Source organism: Lepisma saccharinum, chromosome 1, assembly GCF_977018435.1.
Source record: "Lepisma saccharinum chromosome 1, izLepSacc3.1, whole genome shotgun sequence".
Lineage (NCBI taxonomy): Eukaryota > Metazoa > Arthropoda > Insecta > Zygentoma > Lepismatidae > Lepisma > Lepisma saccharinum.
In genome coordinates, this window is record NC_139229.1 from 18,348,985 (window position 1) to 18,373,643 (window position 24,659).

A 24,659-nucleotide genomic window follows, 5' to 3' on the forward strand; every position below is an offset into this window, starting at 1 on the left:
GGGGTGTTACCCCCACACGCCTTCATGGCATGGTGCTAAGCACAGGAGAGTACTTTACCTTTACCTTCTTCAAAGATATGTTCTGACAAACCCGTTTTGGGAACCTATTCTCGTATGTCTTTATCATGTTCCCCCCATCTTATGTTCATATTTCTCCCCGTTTGGCCGATGTACTCTCTATTACAACCTTAGTGACAATGAAGTTCGACCAGTCACAAATATAGGAGTGCGTTGTGAAAGAAGGAGAACACATGCATATGCTGAACATATTTTATTCAGCAGGCTACATGGAACAAAGGAAAACATAAATTTCCGCTGCAACACAGCAATGTATGGTGTCCACACAAAATAAAACATTTTCCTCCATCTACACGTGACATTGAAGTTCGACCACTGTTAGAAGGGATCCTGTTTACCATGGTGTGACGCCGCCCCGTCGGCGAATAACTGTGGCAATGCGTCGGGGCATGCTGCGGACGAGTCGTTCAAGGTATTCCACATCGACGCGGTGCCATTCCTCCTGCAGGCAGGCGATAAGAGCAGCCACTGTCGTGGGTCCCCTCTGTTGCACACATCGCTTAAGAACATGCCACACATTCTCAATGGGCGAGAGGTCGGGACTCGATGGTGGCCATGGCAGAGTTCGCACGTAATGGCGAATCAACCATTCTCTTGTCAGCCGCGCTGTATGAGGCCTGGCATTGTCGTGTTGAAAGATGAGACGCCGCCTGTGGAACAGGTGCCTTCGCACTGTGGGAAGTATACCAGTATGCGTGTATAGGCGTGTGCATTCACAATGCCCTCACAGACGTGTAGTGGGCCAACCCCAGATGCCGTCATGCATCCCCATACCATCACTGACGCAGGTTTCTGTACCCGACGTGCATAACATTTTGCTTCATTCTGTTCCTCCTTCCGACAAATGACTGTTTTCCGTATTTTCCCGTACACAACATTGAAAATGGATTCGTCCGTCCACAAAACCCTGTTCCACTGCCGAAATGTCCATCCCTGGTACATTCGTACCCACCGTAGTCGATTGCCTTTGTTCAACATGGAAAGGAAGGGTTTATGTTTCGCCTTGTACACTCGGTAACCACATCGCTGTAGGTAACGGCAAATGGTTCTGGTTGACACTTCAATGTGAAAGCGTTCTCGAGTCCACAGTCGTAATTCGGCCACAGAAACATGATTGTTGGTCTGGATATAGCGCCTAAATATCCGCTCAGCAGGCGTTTTCGACCGGGGGCCTTACCTGGCTCTGTAGTACCCGTATTTTGGTGGTGTTTGATGATGCAGTGGACAGTTGACTTGGGTAAGTTCAGTTGGCGCAGTGGACGGTTGACTTGGGTAAGTTCAGTTGGCGCCCTATTTCCCGTTCACCGAGTCCATCCCGTTGCAACTCCACCACTCTTCTCCTCACGGTGTTATCAATAGGTTTGCCCCTGGCCATGGTGATGATGCACTGCGGTTCCTCGGTGCACAGCACGCGCTTATATACGGCGGACTCCCTTATCGTGTCCGTGACGTCATGCTTCCGTCGAATGCGCCACTATCTGGAATTTTCCGTATGGGTCTGGTGCCTGGTCGAAGTTCAATGTCACGCGTATAGTTCCCCGTTTTCGTTCTTTACGTGACCTTGGGTGCAACATGCTGGGATCACGATTCTTGCCTGCTCACACGCCTCCTCTTACACACATGCGTCACTTCTGCAGGTTACCCATTCCACCGCCTATGCCTCTGTGCATTTAATCACGTATTCCTTTCTGGTCGAACATCATTGTCACCAAGGTTATACATTCGCATGTTATTCCATTCACTCCCGTCAAATCTCCATCTTCCTTCTTTTCTTCATCTCCTCCATTTTTATATTTCGTTTAATGTTTTTCTAGAGTTTTAGGGGCCCTCATTCCGCATTTAATTCCATATTCTTTTACAATTTTTTTCCCATTTTTTCTGATAACCCACGAAAATAAGGGATACCTATAAATCTAAAATTTTCTTTCTTCTCCTTTCCATTATCTGTCTCTTTTTCGGTGTCATTTTCCAAATTATTCTTTTCTGAGTCTTTCCTACATGTGGATCTTGCCTTACTAAGTTATTTTCTCATTTCTCATTTCTTTATACCCATTCTTCTTGCCTATTCTTATTATCCAATTAATTTCCTTGTTCAAACCTGCTTTGTTATTACATACCTTGATCCTGTTGACTATGGAAGAAATATTTTGACGAAGCTATGACTTTATGAATTGCTTATAACACCGAAACCTGAAGAAGAGAGAAGTTCTCTCGAAAAGTCGTAATTGAAGAAAACTTATCATACTCGCAAAAAATAAGTAAAATTGTAATTTATAAAGTTAATCTTGTGAGTAATTCGCACATAGTAAATATGAATATCAATTTCCACTTTAAGAGCTGCTTCTGTGGACATTTATTCCTCAAAAACACGTGAATATGAAGCAAGCATGGAACTTAATGACAATTTAATTTCCTTGCAGTGTGGTTTTTGAAGAAAGAAAAAAAAATGAAAATGGTTCTTCCAGATCTTACAATTTGACAATTTCAAAATTAACTTGTTTTTAATGTAATGCATCTAATTTTACATTTTACAAACGCCGTCTGATTAAATGTAAGGTTTTCAAATATCTAGCTAGCTTGGTATCATGAATTCATGATCAATATCATTGACGAAGTTGTTTCCATGAGTTTCTAACTTTAGTGACAATTTATCATTGGTGGTATCTGAAGGGGGTGAGAGAGTATACCCTCTCTGGTTTCTGAATCTCCCTGTGCTTACCAATGTTTGACTCTATACAGGGTGTTTTGTGACCTTGAATCAAACTGACAGCTATACAGGGTGTTTTTGCAACCTTGAATCAAACTGACAGAGTGGGCGGAGACTCGCCCAAGTACCAACATGAGATAAGGAAACCCAGTCCGGAAAAGCATCATTAAAAAGTTGTAAGCCAGCCTACAACAGTGGAATAAGACAGCTGAAGGGTGTGGCTTGTAGATGTAATACGAACATTACTACAGTGTATCGTAGCACTCTATGACGAAAACTTTACAGTAGTTGTCCAAAATGGCAGCCCCCATCATGGATGCAGGCATGACAGCATTGTATGAAGCTCTGCCGCATCTGCTCTAACATCCCTGGAGTCGTTCTAATCCCCTGCATCGACGCAGAGTGCTGCCATTTTGAACACCTACTGTAACATTTTCGTCCTAGAATGCTGTAGCTGGAGTAATGTCTGTATTAAATTTACAAGCCACATATTTCCACTGTCATAGGCAGCCCTAACTATTTCTATAACTTTATAATGATACATTTCCGGAAAGGGGTTCCTTATCTCATATTGGTACGATTCAAGGTAACAAAACACCCTGCATAATATCCCAATCTGCATCAGGAGCAGTTCGTGGAATGTCCCCACCTAGCATTTTTAAAATTCTACATTGAGTATTGGTAAAATATTCATAGCAATACAATATAGAAATCAACTAAATCTAATTTCCTATTTTTTCCTCTTAATTAACATACACAAAACACAATAATGAGACAAACCTGTCTGTCTGGAGCCCGAAGGAAACGGTTCTGAATCCATCGGATTTGCCTCCTCGCGTATCTTCTTGTGACAAGCTTCAGCGCTTCTATACCTTCCGACAGTGTCTTCTGTCCAGGCTCTGACTTCTGATTTTCCTCAGTCAACAGCAAGTAGTTGTGAAACTCCTTAAATCCGATTGACTGGAATATGCCCTTTGTGTAATCAGGGCCACTGAAAAGAAAAATAATGTTTCAAATTAGCCCAATATAATAATGAAAAAAAATCAGCATGTTGAACTTGTGATCAGAACACTAGTATTCAAACAAGGTTACTATTTTTTATTGAATAAGAAAATAATACCATGTAATAGTTATAGCAATGAGTGTACTCCAATAGCTTTTGTATTTTCCTGTATATTATACTAACAATATCACTTCAACATGATTAGTTATTAAAGTAATTAAAACACGGGAGTTCATTCTTTAAATTTGTTTTCTACATCATGATAAATTATGTTATTAAATTACTCCAGTTTATATGTGGTTGAATACATTAACTCATGTTATAAATTATACGTGATAAAGAAGAAACCTGTGCAAAGTTTCCATACAATCAGTATAAAAAATAATTAAAAATGTGTGAAATATCTTCAGCTTAAAACGACAAACATGTCTTTCTAAAATTCTACTTTCCCTCTTCGCTGAAAAAAAAAAACAGCAAATAAAGTTCCCCAGATGTTAACTGCATTAAAATTACTACATTAAGATTAAGAAATGCTATTTTAGCATCCATATTAATATGTCACCACACAAAAAATTAAGAGAGGGGTTTGGAAGGGATTAAATATAGATCGTATGGAATGTTATAGTTTTATATTCTTCAATGCAATTTTTATTCGATGTAACAACCATAATCATTAAAAATTAAATAAATGTGCTTCATTATAATATGGATACCATTCATCATAGGATACATATGGAGGAGAAACAAAGGCATGACTTTCAAACCGAAAAATGGTGACTCATTTATTATACTATAGAAACACAGTAAGAATTGAGAACATCAGTAGTAATAGAAAGTATATTGGATGAATAGTCAACAGTAGCAAGTAAAATAATGCAAGGAGAGTGTGATAGAAAATACAAGAGTGCTTTGCATTGCATGCTATGAACAGCAAGTGTATCCCATTAACAATATTTCATATTAGTACATCTATTAGACTTTCTCTGTACCAAAATTTGTATGCTGTTATTTTACCAACAACACTTTACTGTGGCTGCAACACAGTAAAAATTAATTTAAGAATGCGTGTTTAAGGAACTCTCTCCTTACATATTTTCAAAGTATTAACCTCACATTTCTTTCAACATTTATTCTCAGAGTTTGGGAGACAATTTTTTATAAAAAAATCATTCTCCTGATTGTGACATTAGGTACTCATTAAAATATTAGTTCTGAAAATGGTATGTGGCAAATGTGGTCCCTTAGTGAACAGTTTTTCAGTGTTGTAACATGAATATTATGTTTCAAAGTAACCTTTATGTTAAACCGTGTTATTATATTGTATTTTGTTCATAATTACACAAATATTTATATTTTTAAAGATAGAAATAAGGTAATTCCGTGTATATATATGTAGAAAAATTCTAAACGTGTGGCTATCAAAATATGGAGGGGTGACTGAACACTAAGTGGCCGGAGGTGGAAAATTACTTAGTATACTTATTGAATATTTTCACAGAGGAAAAATGTGTGTGTGTGTTTCAACTTTTCCACCCTCACTGCTTCTACATTTACTATAAATAACGAACGATTCGGACACCAGAATCTTAATGAAAAATATTATTTTAAAGCTCTCCGATTCTTATTCAGCTAATTATTGACTTGAAAATGCAATTCTCACGAGTTTGTAAATAAATCTCCAAGCATTCTACAGTGCTCCACATGGCATTAGGGGTGTAAAGGGTAACATTTCAGAAGGCATACAAATGTCAACCTCTCCTCCATGTAGTACACCCTGAACTGTGTTTTTCAGACTAACGAGGCTGTGGCGTCTGGACTCGAGCCAGCATAATCCTATGTGGGGCTTGTGATGTGTACTGTCCATGAGTTTTTGTTCCTCATCACTCCTAAAACCCTTTGGTTTCCATAGCCCTTAAACCAAGTTTCAGAGCAACGGGCGCCAGAGGGCTCCAACCTCCGAGTAGGGCAATTAATTGTGGCCAACCGGTACAATAAATAAGAAATGTTCCTGTAAACCAGGTCAAATTTTAAGGACAGACACTGGATACATGACGGTTGCCATGGCAGGTGCAGCCGCTTTTTATTATTAGCCATCGAGATATCTAGACTTGGAAGATGACCGGATGCAGGTTCTTCACAGACCGGAAATTTGCTTATGGCTATTTCACCAATTCACACGCACGCTCACGCTTTTCCAGAGACTTTGAAGGTCGCAGCAACGCAAGACGTTTCGCCTCGTGACTAAAAAGTTTCTTAACAAGCACATGAGTCAGGGATGATTTCAAGGATGCTCCTCGCACCGTGTTCTCGCACTTAGCACCCCAACGTCAACCGGGGAAACGGCTGGGTTCATCGGTGGTTCCGCCAAACAACGCCGTACGGTCGTTGGATATCTCAAAGAACAAGGATCTGACCATGGTACTTTGGGCTCAAACGATGGCTGCTCAAACAGGAGCGTTTCTGAAGTTCCTTCCATAAACTCAAATTTGATCCTCAGAGAATAAGATGACACTCTCACCCTGGATGGTACACCAGACTTATCGAGACGAGGCCGAGAAACACTACAAAATACAGATGAGACAAGGCTTTTGTTATCCGATTGATTGGTTTGGTTTATTTTACTCCGCTTTTCTGCCACTTTTGGTTAATCGCGAAGATGAGGATGATGAAGACACACTCACAAAGAATACCCACGCCCAGGCATACGTGCTCCAGAGTAACACTTTCGGTATTGCATTTCATTGTTTTTGTCATTTATTCGAATATTTTTACCTTCATCATATTAAAAATAGTTTATAAATATTTATCATCAAATATCAGTAGTGGTGACTGGGTGGCAAAATGGGTTGGGGGACAACTGACCCCTAGTCGCCACCACTGCCAAATATATATCATCACAATTTTAAAAAATATCTTATTTATTACATAACAAAATGATATCCATGTACTGCAATATTACTGATTACATGTAATGAGTAAATAATCAAGAAAAACATTATTTATGGCTTTATTTGGAGGATAATTTTGATGTTAACTAATTTGCATATTAGTAATAAATTCCATAATTTATTACTTGTAGACGAGGTGGATGTATATTCCAACTCGCAGTTTCATTACGCCTAATATATTGAGAAAAAAGGACAAGTAAATTAGGTTTACCTTCATAGGGAAATTGATCTGTGTTGCTCATGATCACTGTTCAATGGCTGTTCAACAACATTATCTTCTGGATCCTGGGAATCATACACACTGCCCAGGTATCCTCTTTCCTCATCACTTGGTTCAGTGATGAACTGATGTAATGCATGACTAGATAAACACAATGTTACATCCATGCCTTAATCTGGGTTCGAACCTGGAGCCTTTCAGGTGCTGTGTGTAATGATGATAATGTGCCAAGGTTAATGATTAGTAGCGAAAGGATTTTAAGGTGCAAGGGGACAAACGGTTCTCAACATGTTTTAAAAAGGTGCTGATAAAATGCCTTTATTCAGTGCTTCCTTTTCCTGCGCCTTCTATATATAATGTGCGCGGACCGCATAGAGAACTGTGGCTCTGCCGAAAAGTTTTTGTTGAAGTTTTTGTTTTCTCTCGCGGGTTTTGCTACATTATCTTGGGAACTATTTGAGCTGCAATGATTACATTACACCATTTTATAGCTTTCGTTCTGCTCTACAGAATGAGACTATAGGATTTTATGTAGATGCTCAAGAAGAGTTAAAATCATTTATTTTTCTGTCCAATTATTTAACAAAATATGAAAAAAAGGAATGAAAAAGGTGCTGAAACATCAAAGAGGAGATAAAAAAAGGGGATAAATGTGCAAATCTCACGAAAAAGTGCAACAAAGTGTTCATTTTACTTGATTTCATGTCCTAAAATACATTTCTCAAACGATCGGTATGAAAACAGCTATATTCTTGGAAAGGTGCTGCAACTTCAAATCCGTTCCCTAATGATTAACGTTCTAAAACTGGCGATATCAGAGTTGGGTTGCAGTGATTGTTTTCAAGTGCTGAATCTATAACCAGCTTCCTCACCTGCACCATATCTGTGTCGGAAGAAAACTGATATCTTGCTTGAAATTGAGACAACTTGACTACCCTCGTGGCGAAAATCTTTTAAAAAATTGAGAACGATATTGGATATGGTGTCGTTCTTGACCAGCAGTATGTCGACCTCCGTGGCAGACTGGTTAGCCCAGGGGTCCCGGGTTCGAATCCCAGCATGGACACAGGTGTTCTTTGTGATGCCCCTTCAAGTTCTTCACTCATCCTAATCGTCGCGACTAGCCAGACGTGGCAGAGAAGCGACGCTAAAAAACAAAAATACAATCGCATCGACCAGAATTAAAAACCGTAACGCAACCTGATCCCGCCAATTATTTTCAAGAAATTGCCCTCACTATGCGGGGTCAACATCGAGATATTGAGAATCGAACCCGGACGATAACCATTCAGCTACGCGGAAACTAGTTCTCTACCAATGCCGAGGGACTGAAAAACAATGCACGTCCCTGGATTCAAACCTTCAAACTCCCGATTACTAACATGTCGCCGTAACCAGCACGGACTGAGGGCACCCAATTGTTCGCAAATCAACGTGGACACGGTGCACAATTACATGTAGCCAGGTAGCCACAATTACATGTAGTATCTCCGCTACAAACAACACCACATGTAAACACGCTCAACTCCACTCCTTTTACACATGGTACACTCTCGTTCTCGGATAACACCTCTCCTCACCCCGCTTCCTGGCTTATTTCGAAGACAGCACCTTCTCCAATTACATTTAACAACTCGCAAACACACGCACCATGACGAACGAACGCCAGACCTGCTGAGCGGATCTAATTAGGGTTATAATGAAGCTGCGCGACTGAAAAAGACCACAAGAACGAAAGAGGCGTGACGCCTCGGCGAAGGGGCCTTCGAATCTAAACCAATGACCTGCCTTTCTTCCTGTGCTGGACAGTATCGCACCGTGTAATTTACACTACGTGCGTCGTCTTGCACAAACTAAACACAATACTCTTGATACAGTTAGGAGCATCCAATTCAAAATAAACGTAAAAAAGGCCAAATCAGGAGTGTATTGACATACAAGGTCTCCACTATAAGTTGCTTCCCGTGCACATTTATTATCTTAATAAGGTTACAATTAAGCCACACAATATTTAATTTAATATAATATTAATAAATTGCTTGATGTCCAAGCGGTGGCTCAGTCGGTAACGCGTCTGAATACCATGCTAAAGGTCCCGGGTTCGATCCCCGGCCGGTTCAAATCCGGGAACTTTTCTAACGATGGAAGCGGCTCCGGCGCCCACCCAGCGTCGAATAACATGGGTATAGATCGACCACAAGGAAAAAAACCTTGGTACGAAAAGTCTCCGCGCAACTTTCCCTTCTTCCCTCCACCTCCGGCCATAAGGAAGCATGGTCCACTCTCCCCCTCCCCCTACTCTCGGGGGTACGGTGCACAGGACTCGCGGGTCTGCGCAGGTTGTTTTGCTCGTGGTTCCACTATACCTGGGGGAAACCCTGGGGGGTAAAGGCGGTCAGGGGCGTGATGCTGATCACATCACCCCACTCACGACCGGATCAAGAAAGTGTGGGGCGTTACCCCCACACCCCCTATACGCCTTCATGGCGTGGTGCTATGCACAGGGGAACACTTTACCTTTACCTTTTACCAACATGGTATAATAGCCTATACAAAAAACTACGTCTAAACTAAGGAAAATGAGAGGATTTAATATTTTTTACATGATTTGTAGAACGTACTGTAGTAACAAGTATATCATAATATAAGGGTTGTCCAAATGCACGTGAGACTCTTGGTTTTTTCCTGTAATGATTTATTGGTTGGAATATATGAACACACAGGAAGTAAAAGTGATCCATGGGTGACATATCCTCTACACATGGTCATCTTGTCTGTTCAAGCAAGTGTCACAGCGCGTCACGAGGGTATGGTTACCCTGAGCGAAAAACGTCCGTGGTTGACTCCGGAACCAATCTTAACTGCGTCACGAACCTCAGCACCGTTGGCGAACAGGCGGCCCTTCAGTTGTTTTTTTTAGTGGCCCGAAGATGTGTTAGTCGCAGGGCGAGAGATTGGAGCTGTAGGGAGGATGGTGGAGGACTTCCCAGCTGAAACGCCGCAGCAGATGACGGCACACCTTCTGCCTTCAATGAATAACTGCTCGTTGAGCCCATTTGGACAAATCCATGTTGTGAACGTGCTTATGCACATGTAAACAACACACTGCGCCGTCACACCATATCAGGTATGCATACGATGTATGCTTTGTTACATACAACGCCAGCTACCGGAGCAAACACAAAGCTCTGCGTAGTTATAGCTAAGACGATACGACGAAAGTCTTATTCATTTGGGCAATTAAATATTGTGTGGGTGTGGATATGAGTGTAAATGGAATTGACTGTTCGCGGAAAGAGGATGAAAATTTTAATTAATTATATACATGCATGCGAATTCTGCACATATATATCAAATATAATTTGACTACTGAATAGAAACGAAGTTGCGCGTGTGTACGCGCGCACGTTGACAAATTGGTCGTTTCGGGGACCAGAGTTTGACTGTGTTTGATTTTCGTTACTTGTCACTTTTCGCTAATCACGACGATAAGTGATATGAAATTGATGAAGGGACACTCGAAAAGAACACCCCGGGCCGGGAATCGAACCCGGGAACCCCTGACGTTGTAGCGTACTGTGCTAACCACTCCGCCACGGAAGAATAACGAACCAAACACGGAAATTCCGAGCACATCAAGGAAAAATCTACAACTTCCCGCTTGAATTTCACAACTTCCTTCGCGGAGGCTGATACAGCACAAGGTTACCGTAGTCCGCGACTAGAGAAGGAAATATGGATTTATCTAGGAGATAGTTTCTCCGAGGAACCAAGCGTCCTCCTGATTATGCTTCCACCGCAGCATCCTATGTCGCAACCAACTCGACTACGTGTCGCCATCCGGGAAAACGAAAGAGAATGAATGGGACAACAGAATCACTGTGCGATTAAGGCGAGAGAAGTGTTTATTGTTCCGGATGACTTTTTTTTCTGATGCACGTGTTGGACGACAAGTCTCGGGATCAACACTTCAGCGTCAGAAGTGGCTTCGTCAACACGAACATCTACTCTACTTGTTCTTTCAAACCAAAGCGACACGTGTCACTTGGAAACGAATTTCCAGAAATATACGGAACCTTTCGACACCACATGCTGTACGTGATTGATTGATTTGGTGTTTTAAGTCCACTGTATGCACAGTAAGGATAATCGGGACTGGACCTACAGTTTAAAGTGGGATCCGAACCACTATGTGCCTCCACCGGTAACGAACCCGGGACCCCTTGATTACAAGGCGACGACGCTACCACTGCGCCATCGGAGAGGCTATGAACGAAAATCAGTCCCTGCGCAAGTAGTGACGTGAGATGGCTGCACGTTAGAGGGAATGGGATTGCATGGCGGAGGAAAAGCAACTGGCGTTACCAGCCTTCGCAGCAGCGTGTACTGCATCGCTCTGCCCTCCCTTCCCTGTTGTGCATATTTCTGACTTTACTGGGAATATTTCTGCATTTTTCTGACATTTTTAATTTTTATGACATTTTTCAATTTTTATGACATATTTATATACATATTTTACAGTGTTATAGGACAAAGTCCCGCGTTCTAGTTAACAGTATTCCATATTGCGTGACGGGCACAGATAGCCTATGTGCTGAGGTGTTCATAGTATTTAAATCAATCAAATCGTAAGTTTTGAAAACATTTGTCGTTACGAATCAGTTATTTTTTAAGAACTCGAGTGCGGAACTGTGGCTATTACAGTCAGTTAATCCGGATGCTTGGAGGATTCTCACCGCTGATTCTGAATCAACGGGATGTTGATGCTCTTGGGAATGTGTCATCCGCAAAGTTGAAGCTGATTCCGTAGGATTCGGTCCGAGAACAGTATAATGGCTTCCGTTGGAAAGATAATCAGAAACCCATTCGGTATGTGAGTCAGCTTTCTCACCTACTGCATCTAAACGCGGAGATCTTTGCTGCGAGGTTGCGGTTGCTGCTTTGTCAGACTGAGGGACCGGCGTTCACACCTAAAGCCCGAGCGGCCAAACAACAAACGTCAGGAAACGCAGACTTCTCGCCTCCAGTTGTGGGAGTTTCAAGGGGGTAAAAGCGGTGTTGCTACACGCCCGATTTCTTCCAGTCGTATAGGGTGAACGAAGTTAGTAATAAGGTATGGTTTATACAGCGTATATTGATACACTTGTAGGTTGAATTGTATCTTCTGCAAATATGCTGTATAAAGAAACATACTGCCGGAGTACTAAGCGAGGTGACTGTACACGACACCTTTTGCTGTCAAGATGCACCCATCGATCGCATTTCAGGGAGGGGTAGGGAATCGGAGACCCATTCGCTTGCTACGCGGCGGCAACCTTTAGGCTTCGCCGTGCTTGGCCTTGTTGAGGGTGCCACCTGTTTCCAAAACGACTAGAAACGAGAAATTTGGGAACGCAGAATTTCCCCTCACCACGGCAACTGGACCAAGCCGATTGGTTCAGCGGTTCATGTGACCCTTCCTGGCTTTCGACTGAAAAGACAAAAATACAATCTTGAAGTTAATTCTTTCGCCGAACAGTCTTTAGATCCTAAAAGACTCACTTTCTTGCAAGGCGTTGTGTGTGATGGACCTGTACGGCAGTGGTAGAAGTTACTATTGAAAATTTGCTATTAAAATCCACTTATCCCCGTAGAGTTAGGCAACACACCTAACGCCTTGCAGGGAAGCGAGTATTTCAGGATCAAGGTGTCCCATTTTTACTGCTAGTGACTGTACCATCAGTCTCCAAACGTAGCAGTGATCGACTCCCTTCAATTTTACCCAGTCCAAAGTCGCTTTGGCTAAACGCGATTGATCACCAAGGTGGATGAGGGTTAAGGGTATCCTTTCAGTCGGGAATTTCACGGTTCGATTCTGTTTAAGGGTATTAAGTTCATAATGAGAGCTTAAAGAACCTTTCTTTAATTATTACAAAAAAAGGGGGAACAAAGCAATTTTACCAATGTATTTACAGCAACTAGTGGTACGTCAGAGCTTTCACACTGAAGCGACAAGCGGCCAGTCTGTAAAACGCATTCATTGCGCATGCACTACCAAGAGATCGAGGCGACACAATGAACGACAGCGTCTCACCGGAGGCGTAGTGATGCCTTGTAATCAAGGGGTCCCCGGTTCAATTTTCTGTGAAGGCACCTAGTGGTTCAGATCCTACTTTCAACTGTATATCCAGTCCAGATGAGCTTATCTGTGCATAAAGTGGACTTAAGCAGCAATGAAAAATGAATTAAGATTGTCATGGAAAATTCGCCTACCATTTTTTGCCGCTGGGTGTACATAAACACTGCGGTAATCGTTTGGCGACCAAAGGATTTTCATTCGTTTCTCAACCGACACGGATGCAAGAAGCCGCAGGTGTTTCTGAGGTGACCAGATCTGTTATGGAGACAATATCCTGCGGATAGATGCTCGATCGAATCACTCCCGAGACTCAGCAGTTGTTCCCAGGCACGGTTTCTATTCATACATAACTAAGTAGGGGTCTGAATTCTCTGGGGGCCCTGCATAGGCAAATGGTTAGCGCTCTCGCCAGTGGTGCGAGCGACTGCGGGTTCGATTCCCGATGGGAATACCCAAAATTTCAGAACTCACGCAGCATAATGAGGACAATTCAGGAGCAGTCTCGAATGTCAGAAACAGCGGCGATGGGACTCTATGCGTTGACCACGCGTCATCTAATGAAAAACCGTCTTGCAGGTCCTGGCCCTGTATAGCAATGGTCCGAAAACCCTATAAGTCATACCAACACAGAATTCAAGCTAATATGGTCCCCTCACCTCAAAAATTAGAAATCTTAGCATGGGTGGAGCAAAAATTAGTCGAGAATTCCTGGTGGGGTAGTTGGTTAGTGCACCGGATTTGTAGTAAAAACACAAGTCAGTCGAAGCCTTGATCCTCGCCAACAGCAAAAATAAATTTGTTGACCTGAAGACCAGAGAAGAGGTACTTTCTCGAAACGTAGAGTTAGAATAAATGTAGTTAAAATCACTAGATAATGTCCAATTAACATGATAAAAGTTTTTGGTCCATAATTATTCTTAGCCTTTTGAACTCAAAGTGCCCGAGACTTCAAAGAACACTTTTAATTAATAATAATAATAATAATAATCACAACATTTATACAGAAACATGTTGAGCCTTTATTGTGAGATGAATGGCTACAGAAAAGGACAGGTACGTGACAAAGAATTAAATTACGATGCACAGCCAAAACTTTCCTTTATGCCCTTGAAAATCGCCGGTGGGGAATCTGGTACAGTAAGTATCCTTACTAAAGTTTATTTGAAGTCAAAACAAATTGCTTATCTTTGTTGTCATAACAACAACTCTCCCCCGGAAATCTTTAGGACACGACTGTTGTGTCCAAACCCAGTATTTCGCATCTTGCCCAGGGTTCAAACCCGCGACTTGGTAGCGTGTTACACTGACCTCTTGGTCGCGGAGGTCGGTTATCTCTGGGCTTAGAAAAATATTTGGACCTGAAAGGGATGAGGAGACAGGTGAGTGGAGAAGATTACATAATTTAGAACTACATAATTTGTACTCATGTCCAAATATTACTAGAATGATTAAATCAAGGAGACTTAGTTGGGCAGGCCATGTGGCACGAATGGGAGAGGAAAGAGGAGTTTATAGGATTCTTGTTGGGAAACCTGATGGTAAGAGACCTGTAGGAAGGCCAAGACAAGAACGGAGAGATAACGTTGAGATGGATCTAAAGGAAATTGGTAGGGGTGGAAAAGAGTATATAGATCTTGCTCAGGATAGGGACAGATGGAAGGCCTGTGTTGCTGCAGCCATAAACCTTCTGGTTTAAGAAGGCGAGAGGGTTAGTTAGTTAGTAGCTACGTAAAAAAAAAAAAAAAACTCCTTGTGGTATATTTTAAGAAGACACAAAGGGCGCCAGTGCGTCCCGAACTGGAACAGAATGTTTTTCAAAGATTATAATGCACCTACAAGGTCGTTAGCAATGAACCCGCTCTGTGCCGTGCGAATGAAAGAAAAAAGAAGTACAGTGTGGGTTGTAACGAAACTCCATGAGAATCTCCATTACCCACGGACTGCACGATGCACACACGCAACGGTGGGAGGGTAACGTTACGCAATGTTGCGAACCGGAGACACCCGGGAATCACGTGCTGTTGCGCCACGTCGAGATCAACAGAAATCCCCACAGCATCCGTGCGAAAGGGCAGGGAATACGGGATGCGGAATTCGCAGATCGGTTTTCTGCGCCAGTTACGACGACAGGCATGGCACCGGCGTAGTCTCGTCCTGTGAAATATTCTGGACTAGTTCCTGATCTCGTATCCGTCTTCATAAGCTTGACTCGTTATCGAAGAAAATTGATTTGGTTTACCAATTCGCTTTTCTTCGACTTTTGGCTAATCGCGAAGATGAGGATAGGTGACATTCTGAAATTGAGAGAGAGACTCGCAAAGAACACCCATGCTCAGGTCGGAATTCGAATCCAGGACCCCTGAGTCGCAGCGCGCTGGGATAACCACTCCGCCATGGGAGTCGACACTTCGTGCTTAGAGAGAGAGACGGTAACCGGGAGTCAGTTTCTGCACCCCTTCATCACCACGTAACCTAATCGGTCTCGGCCTAGCCTGTCTCGTTCTCGGCAATTTGACCTAATTTAGTTTATTTTACGTCGCTTTCCTGCCACTTTTATTAATCGCGACGACGATGAAGATCCCACGTAGGATTATCCTGGCTGCGAGCCCAGGTGTAAAGAACCTCGTCAGCTTGGGAAATAGGCTGCCCAAGGCGCACTACCTGAAAGGTCACCCATCACCACCTCGTGGAGTCAGATTATTTTCATAACTCCACCTGACCGCGCGAGTCCAGCTAGTGAGCCTACCAAGTCCAGAGCGCGAGGAACAAGGATAGCGATAGGTGCCGAGTAGAGATGCCGCCATCGGCTCGTTTGTTGTTTGGCTGCTCCGGGACTTAGGACTCGCTCCAAAGCTGACAATGCAAAACAGCCAGAGATGTTACGCAAGTAATCTCACTCTACACTCCTCGTTCGTCTTGAGTAGCAGGTTTGAGCCTCGTTTTCCAACCTTCCAGTAAGCTGAATAGCCGCATGACAAAGCAATTTTGATTTTGGTGGATTCTCACACACTTATTGAAATCTAGACCAAGACAGGGTTCACGGTCTTAGTCTCAATGCTTTACCGCTTTGAAACTTAACCTTTCAGTCTTAAGATGAAACGAACAACGGAAATGTGACATTACATCGAATCGAACGTAGAACCCTTTGCTTTCATGGTAAGGAGGTACGATGAGATCGAAGAGCAACTGATGAAACGAAGAAAACACCAAAGCAAAGCCCCATAAGCTGAGAAAGAAAAATACAGGACGCCATGGCGTCTGCAAATTTTCCCCAGGTGCCTATATTTTCAAAATCTCAGTGCTACATATACATTTGTAATATTTTGAGGTCGCATATGGACATTTCCATTATTATTATCTTTTTAAATAACAAATACAGTATGCTATTTCAATGTTTGTGTGTTTGCTACAATATAACGTGTTTATCATTAAAACAGCAGGATAAACATGTCCCTGTAATTTTTTCATCGTTGCTATATAGCCGAATTTTAAAGTATGCGGCGATATAGTAGAGTCTGCCATACATCAGAATGTACTGCATAGTTATCCACCCATACAGCACCAATTTCAAAGGGATATCCATTAATATAAACAATGTCCAGTACAGATCCATGGATATTATGGATAATAATAATAATACACAGCCTAAACGTGTGTAGAACTGGCTGTCAGGAACATTGTCCAATTCCGAATATCCAATACGTCTCCAGATCTCTTCCAAAACTGGATATCCAAAATACATCCAATTTTGGATATCCAAAACATATCCCGATCTTGTCCAAAACGGGATATCCAAAACACATCCAATTTTGGATATTCAAAACATATCCTGATCTTGTCCAAAACGAGATATAAAAACACATCCATTTCAGGATATCCAAAACATATCTAGATCTTGTCCAAAATGGGATATCCAAAATACATCCAATTCTGGATATCTAATACATGTCTAGAACTGATCCAGAACTTGTTATCCAACAATGAACATAAATAGGATGTGTTTCGAATATTAGAAAATGGTCATTGTATTCCCGTTGTGTATACTTTCTCATACTTCATCTTGGAAGTGGTCCGGAAATGCCCAAAACATCCATTTCTGGATATCATGCATGCAGACAAATGGATATCCAAGGGTTATCCAATGGAAGTCGTTTGGACATTCGTGTGCTGTCGCTAGATGGCACTGGCAAAATGTATAAAAGAAACTAAAGTTTTCGTAACACAAATAATGGTATATTTGATTATAAATATAATGAAAAATTGTGTTTTAACACGATTCGAAAGATGTGTGAACATTAAGCTACAAGGAACAGAAGAAAATTTAAAGTAGTGAATAAAAGGCAATCTCCCATGACCAACCCTTCTGATTCATGACTATATAATCAGAAGCTATAGCTTGTAAATTACCAGTGCGTAGTTACAGATCTGTTAGTTCATTGAACTATCCAGCTTGACTAGTGCCCATTTCAAGAGAAACAAGAAAATTAACAACAAACATTGGTGGTTTACTGTTGCATGCATCTTTTCATATCGAAATAATATCCACATGAGATCCAAATATACTATGTAGTCCAAAAATTGTACTTTTCGAGACCATACAATATCCAAAGTATGTACAAAAAATGTCTAAATCAAAGCATAATGTACAGATTACGTCCCACTTGATGTCCAAAAAATGTGCAAAAGTGATCCAAAATGTCCAAAGCATATCAATTTCTGGATATCTCCGGGATATCACGTATGCGGACAAATGGATATCCAGTGGATGTCTTTTGGACATTCCTGTATATGTATTGGATATTCAGAACTTCCGACACAAATATTCAAAAGATATATTTTGGACATTTGTGTGCTATGTGGGTTGTTACCAGTTGAGCCTTCTCTATAAATGCCACACTAACGCATGAATTAATTACATTTAATCCAATCTTGCATTAATTAATAAATTAAATGTTTTAATATATTTCAAAATGTGTAGCTTTAGCTTAATTGGATTCATGGCTTTCTTGGGACCATATTCGTAAAAATAATAATAATAATAATAATAATAATAATAATAAAATGCTCCTGAGAAAAAGGGGCGGCCGCCTGAATTGTTTTAGTTCTTTCTGAAACTACGAAATCGGTAATTTATTTCAATTTTGGTAAATCAATGGTACAGTCAACGGCAAAGGTAATCGTAGGCAAATTGTCCACCGCTATTTTAATTACTTTTTTATTCTACATCCTGTGTTGTTTTAAGGAATGAAACTATTGGTTCGAAGCAGGCATTGTTCTCTGCTTATTGACGCCATTATTTCAATTCATTGTCATCACAATGTGTAATACAAACCAAATTACAATGGTGGTGGACATTTCGCCTACTGTTTCTTTCGCCGTTGGGTGTACCTGATGACAACTAATGTAAATTTGAAATTTTGAGTTACAATTTATGTATGGGGGGGTACCTCGAGATTAACTAATTACAAAGGAAATACAATGCCGTTTCAAACAATCCACGGTTACCTTATGACTTGACACCACACAGGAGATGTACAAAGTAGAAAGATAAGCGAAAGTGCAGGCTCGAACAGGACTCGAACTCGGTTCCCAGGCATACTGAGCCTCTTCTCGTGCCGAACAGTTAAGATAATTTACATTACACTTACGTTACCTTCCTTATGATTTGGTGAACACAGGTGTAATAAGCTATGTAGAACTTTCGGGGAATGACGCTGGGAGGTACAAATCTCAGGGTTTCAAAGGCAACAGATCTCGTTGCGATAATATTGACGGAGACAATTTCACACATTGGATGAGAGGAATTAGGCAAAACCAGGGCTGGATCCGTTTGTAGATGCCTGGCGCGGTCGAACCTGCAACTTTCCGATTAACGTTATGGTTAATTCTGAATTTAAAAGTGTCTGCAAATTCAAAAGATAGTGTTCTAACCCAGAACCTTTGATGGGATCGTGAGTCGAGGCAAGCCCTCAACGGCCCACGAGTAACTTTCCTCTTGCGAAATTTGCAGACACGCTGCTAAACCCTGGGTAGGATCACACGAAGACCGAGTTGCTAATACAACAACGTGTACAAACAGTGTATGTTAATCCCATGTGATGCCAGATGAAAGTGCAACATTATGCACAGCTGAGTACATTGTTACTCCTGCAATGAGTCATCGCGTTCTGAGAAAGGTCTACATCATCGGCATTCGCTCTCACTTCCTGAAGGAGGACAATCTTGCCGTGCGTCATGTGTGCAATCGCCCTACACAGCATCAACGCATACATGTACGCAAAAAAAATTGGGTTCATCTCTCATGACTTCAGATTGCTACCTTATTATATTGCCAGCCTTTTCTTAACATACTCAAATACGGTGAAGATTCTGTGGCTTAACTCCGAATTCCCTATTCAGGCATTCCACACGCTTCACTCTCTCCACATTGTTGCAAACTTCAGTTAGCAGTCGCTAAAAGTGGCTCAATTTCTAAGACTAAATTCACGAAAATGCGACAAGCTACTATTCTGGCTACTTTCGAGTGCCCTTTAGCGACTAATCTAGAGAATTTTTGCTAGAGAGCTTAGGTGGAAAATCAGTAACGCTAAAACTAAGGCGCACTCACTTTCACGACCTTACTCTTTTGCTTTATAGGAAGAGTTTTATTGGCAATTAAAATTGGCTAATAACATTTTGTTTCCGATAGTATTATTAACAAACAAATAAATTGACATGATTTAACGTTCACAATTACATTTGAAACAGCAATTTGTTTGGTATTCTCCACATATTTTGCTTTAGAGCAATGGCTGCAATACATTTTCGACATCCTCTCTTCATGGTTATCGTAGGTTACTCGCAAGTTTGATAGATCGATGCTCTGCAATAAGTTGTCTAAAGCAGCAAAACCACGTTTTTTAGTTTTGTTTTGCAAAATACAATTGATTTTTTCCTTGTCGAACAAAAAAATATATGTGGCAAATTTGGTTACGTTAAAGATAAGGCTTCGTCAGAACGACTACGCAGACAAAATAATATCAAATAATTTGCCAATTGGACAGCAATTCAACCCAGACAGTATCACTCCCTCCACAGTTCAAGGCCAATTGAAGGTACTGAGGGTGCTAAGCGCATTATATGATAAGAAAGGGTGGGGGATACCATTTTGTATTTACGCGTCGTCAATTTGACGGAAGCCTTAGCTTTCTAGAGTTAAAAATAATCCGTCAAGAATTACGGAAACAGACACACCATCAGCTCAAAAGCTATTAATCGAAATGAATCTTTTTTTATATAATTCTTCGCGTTGATAGAATATATTAAATTTAAGTCTGAAAATTGAATTTATGCGTTTATCTCGCATGAAATAAAACGAAGTAAACAGGAGTCCGCTACTACTTCTTTTTAAGCAGCTCCCTAATTGTCCTCACAATGCTGGGCCAACACAAATTTTCTGACATTCCACAGGGAATCGAACCCGCGACCGCTCGCACCAAAGGCCAGGGGGCTGACCATTTGCACAGTGTATATTATTATATTTTATTTCGACGTTAAAACTTCATCTTAAAAAAATATATTTTGCGTATTTTACATGCAGAAATGATATAGCTACTTTTTAGTGTATTTTATTTGGAGATTTAGTGGCTTTCGCGTTCTTGTTGCTGGTAACACTGCTCCTGCAGCAAGAAAAAGCAACAGTCGCAATGAAAGCTTGTGACTCAGCTGAAGTCGATGTCTTCTCTATCCGAGAGCCGCTTAAAGGAACCGCTTTTCCTGGTACTTTCCCACATAAGGAAAGATCACTCACGGCCTCGCCCACGCATAACAACAATTGTCAACAAACACATCGATCATTAACGGGAAACGCCCTTGTTCCAAATTATTATTATTATTAGAAAAACGTAATTTCCTATATCAATGCAGTAACACCTAAACTAGATTTCATTTGCTTTATTTTACTTCGCTTTTTATGCCACTTTTGGCTAATTTGCGAAGATTTTTAATGAGGGATGATATGATGAATGGACACACTGAAACATCCATGCCCAGGCCAGGATTCGAACCCGGGACCCCTAGCGTCGTAGCGCGATGTGCTAAACTAGAGTATTGGTAGCATCTGTACAGTGATCGTTTCAGAGGTGACTCACGTCAATTGAAGTTACAAAAAAGAAGGGGAATTTAAGACAGTGATATTGAACCTTCAATGAAAGTCGATACCCTGATCACAACAATTTTACTCCTAAATATCTATTTTAAAAAGAACACCCTGTACATTAATTAATATGTACTCCAGAAATTTAACATTGAAAATAAATTATGACAATCATAGTGAGTAATAGTTTAATCATGTCCAGGTTTGTACACACATATAAAATGTTTAACTTACGTAGTTGTCAACCACAGAATCTAATGAGATTCAGTTATTTCAAACAAACGTCATTGAATTAATGGAAAATCGGATTTTTTCTTTTTTAAAAAAATAATGATTGTTGGAGAGAAAAGAAGGGAGAACCTCTCGAGGGCCGGAGGTTGAGAAACAGTGATCTAGGACAATGCTTTTGTTTCAATTGCTGTTTTAAGTCCACTTGATGCACAGATAGCCTGGTCGGGACTGAACCTACAGTATAGTGGGATACGAACAACTTTGAAATGTGCCTCCACCGGGTATCGTACCCGGGATTGCAATGCCTTTGCGTGGTAGTACCATAATTGGTAAGGAACTAAATCTTTACGATTCACACACGCTGCTTACTTCCCGTGTTGCGACAAAAATGGGACATGCTAACAAGGGAACGCGTTCAAGGCCAAATCAACGCCATCTGCCATAATCTACAAGCTCCTACATTTTGCGCATCACTTTGGACGCACATCTTACACGTCACCACGGCCGCAGAATTATAGCCAATTTCAAAGTGGGACATCATGCTGAAACACCCTGTATAATATCACAACCTGTATTTCTCTCCAGAACAGACTTTCCAACTGCAAGTAAGAGGTACTAAAAATTAACCCAGCGCCTTCCTCACTCAAAAAGTTTCCATCCTTGGCAGCTATGGATGAAGATATCAGAGATCCACTCACAGTGCATGTTCATAAATGGGTGTTGCTTCGGGGAACCCCCTCTCGACTTATTTCCAGTTACTTATCGATTACGACGATCTTCGTTCATGACTTTCCACAATGACAAACGCTGGGCACCATGCCACATGCGATGTCTTTGACCCTATCATTGTCACTGTGCCAGCGACTTCGTGCGAGATACACACAAATCAACTCATCTCACCCAACACAAATCACAATGTCATGCAGAGAAATGGGACCATCTTGTCCCCATCTCAATCACCCATCGAGTACCCCATCTGGACCATAGCTGTCGCTGGATGTTTACTAAGACATTTTGCGTAATTATAAAAACAAAGACGTACCGAGACTAACGGTAACACTTATCGTTTTGAGTACGACTATCTGATTTGAGTCTGTTTTTGAGGCAACTTTATGCACAGATGGGCTGAACGAGACTGAACCTAGAGGTTAGGGTAGGATCCGAAATACCATGTGCCTCAACCCGGGAACCATTTGATTACGACGATAGAACTACGCCATTGGGAGGCCCAACTGCCTGCATGGGATAGATTATAGTGCAAGTACTTGTTTGTGTTGCATTATGCGTTAGGATGTTTGTGCATTTACTGTATAGAGAGAACATTAAGGTGTGGGCACGAGGGTGGGCAAGATAGGTGCCAGATTGAGATGACGCCAGAGGCTAACTTGTTCATTGGAGGTACCGAGAGTCGCGGTTGGCTCCCAGGTTGCAAATGCACAACTCTCAGATGTTATGGAAATAACTTTACTATACAGGGCTAGCATAAATGATTCATTCGTTTTGAAAAGGCTATATTTTCAAAAGTATTACACGTACACACATGAAAGATATATGAAAAGAACCAGATCTGGGAGGCCAGGGGAACAAAGCTAGGTCATCCTCACATCCTGTGACCGACCGGTAAATGTCACCTGGATATGTTGCAGTTGTGTTTTTTCCCGCAACTCAGTGCCGACTTCAGGGATTTTGTCTTCCAACAAGACGGGGCAACTCCTCATTGGAACATCCCAGTTCGTGACTAACTAAAAGATAAACTTCCGCATCGCTGGATTGGGCGTATTTGTGAGGATGACCTAGCTTTGTTCCCCTGGCCTCCTAGATCTCCTGATTTAACGCCCTGCGACTTCTTCCTGTGGGGGTACGTTAAGGACCTTGTTTACGTACCCGCACTACCGTAATCCTTAGTCGAGCTCAAAGAACGCGTTTCTTTTTTTCCTTGTCAGGATCTCCCCCTTCCATTTTCCCCCCTGCGAAGGGGTCCCGGTGGAGGCACTGGGAGAGAAAGTTGGAAACTCTGGGGGTAGAGGGCACTTGCAGGGGAACCCGGGATCGGGTCTTCTTCTTTTCCCAAGAAAAGGCAGTCTTTCTTCCTTCTTCTCTTCTTTCTTTCAAGGTGGAGAGAAAGAGAAAGAAGAAGGGAAAGGATATCAGTGCTGCAGTGCAGTCCATTGACAGGACTATGCTACAAAATGTATGGAATGAGCTCGAGTATCGTCTTGACGTGAGTCGTGTAACCAAAGGGGCACATATCGAACATTTGTAGAGTGTGTATAAACTTGGTGAGTTTGTGGTTCTTTTCATATATCTTTCATGTGTGTACGTGTAATGCTTTTGAAAATATAGCCTTTTCAAAACGAATGAATCATTTATGCTAGCCCTGTACTATAGACCATAGGAGTTTCGGAACGAGTATCAGTCCTCCAATGAGATACACAAAAGACATTATACTGATCACGGGCCCAATTGACGGCTGACCTACATAGGTCCTCCATCTATCCACCAATTGTCTTCTGAGGTATGTGCCTAGATAAGTGTCAACAACCTCAGTTGCGAAGTAAAAGATGTAGAGGTGACATTGCTCTCCCGTTACAACGTTGCCAAGCGCACGTCTGTTTTTGCCAGTTGTTTTTATTAGCTTCATTGTACAGTGTTTGAGTGCTTTGTGTACTAATTATTCGTGGTTCGTGTACTTGACAGTAAGTTTGGCAATATGCTGTGTATCGACGCTTCTTTTGCCTTGCGACACGAAAATGCCCGATGTCGGTCGAAGATAATTTAACTGATCGCCGATTCGTTGTTTCCAAACCGCCAGCTGGAAATGCGAGCAGTATAACCTCTGATACATACTTGGTGTCAAGTAGCGATGACATGCCAGTGAAAAATCATTTCATGAAACAACGGAAGGAAATCAAACCTAGCAGGAAATGGCGAATGCTTAATATAAGTGAAACACTAATCGTTGGGATGTTGAAGCTACAATTAAGGGAAGGTTATATCATTTCTGATGAACCAAAGTATGATCGTCCTTCCGGTACAGATGGTCACGACACCGTGACGAAAGTAGAGAAAAATGGTTCCCTAGAGAGTACGGTATTGCCACCCAGGTAATGCTCATTCGAGATTTAGACAGTGGAGTGGTATTTATGGGGGTAAAAGGGGGATTTCCCCCCTTTGGTGCCAATTTTAGCCCGGGAGGTTCATATATAATACCCCGACGCTT

General features: G+C 41.6%; 1 protein-coding gene across 1 annotated transcript in view; it reads right to left on the minus strand.

The window, feature by feature from the left end:
• LOC145993305 (tRNA dimethylallyltransferase) overlaps nt 1–24,659 on the minus strand; it is a 302,681-nt gene that overhangs the window by 1,452 nt on the left and 276,570 nt on the right. The window contains exon 6 of the mRNA XM_083129429.1: nt 3,566–3,776. Within this exon, the coding sequence (XP_082985555.1) occupies nt 3,566–3,776 (211 nt within the window). The remainder of the gene's footprint in view (nt 1–3,565; nt 3,777–24,659) is intronic.